The sequence below is a fragment of the Brassica napus genome, chromosome C4, assembly GCF_020379485.1.
Source record: "Brassica napus cultivar Da-Ae chromosome C4, Da-Ae, whole genome shotgun sequence".
Lineage (NCBI taxonomy): Eukaryota > Viridiplantae > Streptophyta > Magnoliopsida > Brassicales > Brassicaceae > Brassica > Brassica napus.
Window position 1 is genome coordinate 49,842,417 of NC_063447.1, and position 4,548 is coordinate 49,846,964.

Below are 4,548 nucleotides of genomic sequence, written 5' to 3' on the forward strand. Positions count from 1 at the left end.
TATTAAAAACCACTGAAGAGTCTTTTTTACCTCCTTTAAACAATATTCTCTCAAATGTCTTTTAATCTTTTTCTTCTTTGAAGACATTTTGGTGATAAAAACTTAAAAAAATGATATTGAGAAAATTACCTTTTTAAATATTAGGGTTTGAGCACAATATAAAATTAGTAGAAACAAAAAATAATTATTATACTTGAATGTATTAGTAATCATTTATTTGTGATACTAATACATTCAATACGATAATAATCAAACAATAATCTAATATTGTTTGATCACAGTTAATAAAATCCAGTAATTACCAATAGTTTATAAGGTAACAATGATTTTACAAGTTAAAATAAATAGCTGCATCAGCGCGCAGGTCAAATAGATCAGATATGAACTTTATATATATATATATATATATATAAATCAAAATATTTGGAATGTAATTTAATAAAACTTACAAAATATATCTAGATCTCTAATATTTACATTTTGTTGTTTAATATATCAAAATAAATTGAATAAAAGTCCGAAGAACGTGAAAACAAAATTTCTAATAATTTGGAAGCTAAACATATTGAACATGATACACAAATGTCAAAACTAAATAACATATTAATCTACAACATGAACACAAAAGACCAAGTTGATAACATTACCAGAAATTAGAATATATAAGAACAAAAAATAAATACCCGTGCGGGTGCACGGGTCAAGCTCTAGTGTTATTTATAATATTTGACAATTGTAGTTTATCGTTAACCTACTTTTGGCCACCATTATCCCCGAACCTTAGTGGGGTTCTAAAAAAAAATTATTGCATGGACCCCACAAAAACCATAAGAATCGGTCACAAAGTTATGAAATAAAGACCAATTTTGGAGTGTTTCTTGTACTGTTCGCGGACCCCATTGACACGTGACGGCCCGCGATTGGTTTGTTTTTGAATTTTTTTTTCACACAAAAAAAAATCAAAAAAAGTTTCCTAAGAAACCGTGCCACCGGTTTCAGCAATAATTATGCTCTTATTATATTAAAACATAAGTATTTAAAGGGGAAAATGTAATGTGGTTTTGTAGTAGCAAATAAAAGAACCAAAACTCTACGAGAAATATGGCATCGTTGAGAGAGTACACATCAAAACACCCACTTTTTATGTTTTGTTTTGGTATCTCTTTGCATAACCGCAAAAGTAAAAAAGAGAATGGTTATCACGGCTTCGAAATGGATACCGCCTCTTTGACGGCGATAGACGACGATCCCTCAGCCATGCAGTTACCGTTGCTATTTAACTTCAACGTGTTCATTGTCTGTACGGTCTTGCCGGATAGATTGGAAGAAGAAGGGCGACCTCCGACGTCGCCAGCTCCAGGGATCAAAGAGTTACGCGTGTGGCTCGTGGCGGTTGAGATGGCAGTGGCTAAAGATATAGGCATGAGACAAAGACCTTTTCCTTGAAGGTATTGCATCGCCGAGCCCATGTCTTCTTCCATTAGCTTCGCCACTTGATGCTCCGTCATCGTCAATCCGTCGTTGGAGTTTCCGGTAGGCTGGTTACCCCCGGCGACGGCGGATGACGCGCTCCCGTGGGACCCACCTGCCTGAAAAAATATAAATAAAGACATTTCAAAATAAAATTAAAAGATAAAGACAAAAAGATGAAACCCTAAGGAGTTATAGTTGGCACGCATGTTTTCTCTTTAGTCTTTTCGCTGTTTTGAACTTCTTGCAAGACATCTATTTTCACAAAAATATACGTAACGCAGAACATATCTAACTATATGAGAAATGCACTGTTAGGCAAAATTTATATGATATATTTCTTAATTATCTCCATTAACTTGGATGCTAATTACTAGATATTTTGAAAGGAAGAGCTGTAGTGAAATTAATTACCTCAGAGCTTTGAGAAGAAACATAAGCAGCACCACCTAATCTGCTCATGCTCAGTACCTAAAACGCAATAATTTAATTCAAAACCGGATTAGTACACCGACTCACTATTATTTAATCTAAAGAAATACAGTAGAACCGCTATAAATTAATAATATTGAGAATTTAAAATTTATTTAATTTATAGAAATATTAATTTACAAAAGTTTTTTTATTTAGATTTTTTATTTTAAGATATATTTATTCTACGATAAGAAAAATATTGATTTTAGTATATATAAATTAATTGTTATTTTTTAAAATTTGAAATTTATATTAAATTTATTATAATATTTGGTGTATATAATATATATTGCATAGAGTTTAAATGTATTTTTAGATATAATATTACTAAATCTCATCAAAATATATTAATTGTTAAGAAAATATAAAGATAATTCCATAGTGTATAAATATAAATTATTAATTTATAATTTTAATGAGACCATATATTTACATAAAATTTTCTAAAAAATTATTATCTTATTATTTTATCGATTTATGTCAAATTTTAAACCGGTCCAAGTTAGAACCGGTGAAATTTATTAATTTATCGAAGATTAATTTATCGAACATTAATTTATAGAGGTTATACTGTAGACATTAAGCAAGGAGTGTAGATGACAAACTAGAATAATAATTAAAGCAGAGGGAGCATAACGAATTTTAGTTGCAGAGGCCCATATTTGATTAACTGCTATGTAAATAGTGTAAATACGTCAGCTTTTCTTTTTGTCTAATATGTCAACTACTACTAGACAAAGAAAGAATCTTCCATCAATACTGAAGTGACTATGATAAATCGTAAATTTAGTTTCTAAAAAAAAAGATTATATCTTGTTCTATGAAACCAAATGAAATTATGTGTAAGAGAAATATAAAAGAGAGATTCACCTTGACTTGGAGTTGTAAGAACTTAACATAATCTATAATCTCATCGAGCATCGATGCCTTGTCTGTCTGCCAATTATTATTTATGTAAATACACAAAAAACAATCTGTCAGAACTGAGATCCTAACACATTTATTACTGCATTAATTAGCTTTGTTATTGTAGCCTAATTAATAATCTGATCAGTGTTTAATCATTTGACTGATATTTTTATATTTAGTGTAAACCACCAATTATATGAGAATGAAAAAAAAAAAACTAATTTTACTTGCTAAACCCCAATTTTGGGATAAATTGTAATTTTCCATAAAAATGATATTGGATCATGCATATTCAATCAGAGTAGTGAATTAGTTTTTAAATGATCGATTCTCTTTTATATATAAAAAAAAAACTGAAACTGAATTAAATAAAATACCTTATTGCCGTTAGGAACAAGTTCTTGAAGAGCTTTCATTCTCTCCGCAATTCTCTCTCTCCGTAACTGCCCCATAAAACAATTTTCAGAAAATAGTAAAAAAGATTTAAACTTTCTTCTCAAATTTAAAAATGTCTACGCCTTTCTCGGTAACAGATACGAGTTAATGCAACGAAAAACATTCAGGATAAAAAATGATTAAAAAATAGTTCGAACCCTCTCGGCGATACTGTGAGGATCAGTAGCTTGACCTCTCCTAGCTCGGACTTTAGTCCTACTCTGGGACGGAGACACCGCAGTACCACCAGTATCTGTGGACGCACTCGCTTGCTGTTGTGGTTGCCTTTGCGTTTGGCCTTGTTGGTGCATCGGTCCACCTCCCGACCCCTAAATTCATCATAAATATCCATCAAGATCGGTTGCCCAAAAACAAAATCCATCAAGATCGAAACCTAGAGAGAGAGAGAGAGAGATTTGTTTAGGTTTATTACCTGAGGGATGTGGAAAGGACGAGACCCGGTGGCGGAGAAGCCACTGTAAAGAGCATGGGCGGAGGAGCCATCAACGTTGTCGTTTTGATGATGAGATGATAAAGGCATCATCATGATCTGTTGATTCCTCGAGTCCACGAAGACATCAGAGGGAGGAGGCTGAGGAGCATGAGTTTCGTCGACCGAGGGCCATGGAGCGGAGGCAAAGATGTGGTTTAGGAAGTCTTCGTGGTCGAAAGTAGTCGCCGAAGTTTGCATATGGGAAGAAGTTGAAGGAGTTAGAAGGGAGTCCAGCATCTTCCACACTTTTTCTTAGGAGGAAGGAGTTGTAAATGTTGAGAGGTTGGGCTTAACTATTATAAAGAGAAATGTGGTTAATACTCTTATTTGTTATAAATCAATTGATGGATATCCATAACCGGCCCGATCCATAAACCAGCCCATCCGCAGGAGAGAGATGAGAGAGAGTCGGTCTATTGAGAAGAGAGAGAGGCGGCTACATGGTTTAGGAGAAAAAGAAACTCAATTTCCTTTTCTTTGTATGATTTGGATTTCTTTTTTTCTTTATGTTTATAATTTGTAATCTTTCTTTTTATCTATCTTGTAATCCCCTATATAAAGGAAACACTTTATGATTAATGAAATAACATAAATAACACAGAAACTTACGGATTTAAATCCTAAGTTTCACAACATTATTAAAGTTGTTACCGAAAAAAAACTATTATTTAAAAGGTTTAGGGATTGAAAAAAATAATGATAAAAAATTAACTAATATCATTTTTGTGATTGGTTGAAAAGAAGAATCAAAACACTTCTTTTTCTGG

General features: G+C 32.3%; 1 protein-coding gene across 2 annotated transcripts; it reads right to left on the minus strand.

The window, feature by feature from the left end:
• Positions 1 to 957: 957 nt before the first annotated feature.
• LOC106449905 (transcription factor LRL1-like) lies at positions 958 to 4,178 on the minus strand. 2 transcript variants are annotated; one of them, XM_013891570.3, is made up of 6 exons: positions 3,722 to 4,172; positions 3,447 to 3,617; positions 3,231 to 3,296; positions 2,815 to 2,880; positions 1,885 to 1,941; positions 958 to 1,589 (listed from the first exon to the last, which is right to left on the minus strand). In XM_013891570.3, exons 1-6 carry the CDS (start codon positions 4,016 to 4,018, stop codon positions 1,200 to 1,202), a joined length of 1,047 nt encoding a protein of 348 aa, XP_013747024.2. In that variant the 5' UTR covers positions 4,019 to 4,172; the 3' UTR covers positions 958 to 1,199. The 2 variants fall into 2 exon arrangements, with proteins under 2 accessions (XP_013747024.2, XP_022556907.2); XM_022701186.2 differs by lacking the exon at positions 2,815 to 2,880 and having other exon boundaries at positions 3,722 to 4,178.
• Between the last annotated feature and the right edge of the window lie 370 nt (positions 4,179 to 4,548).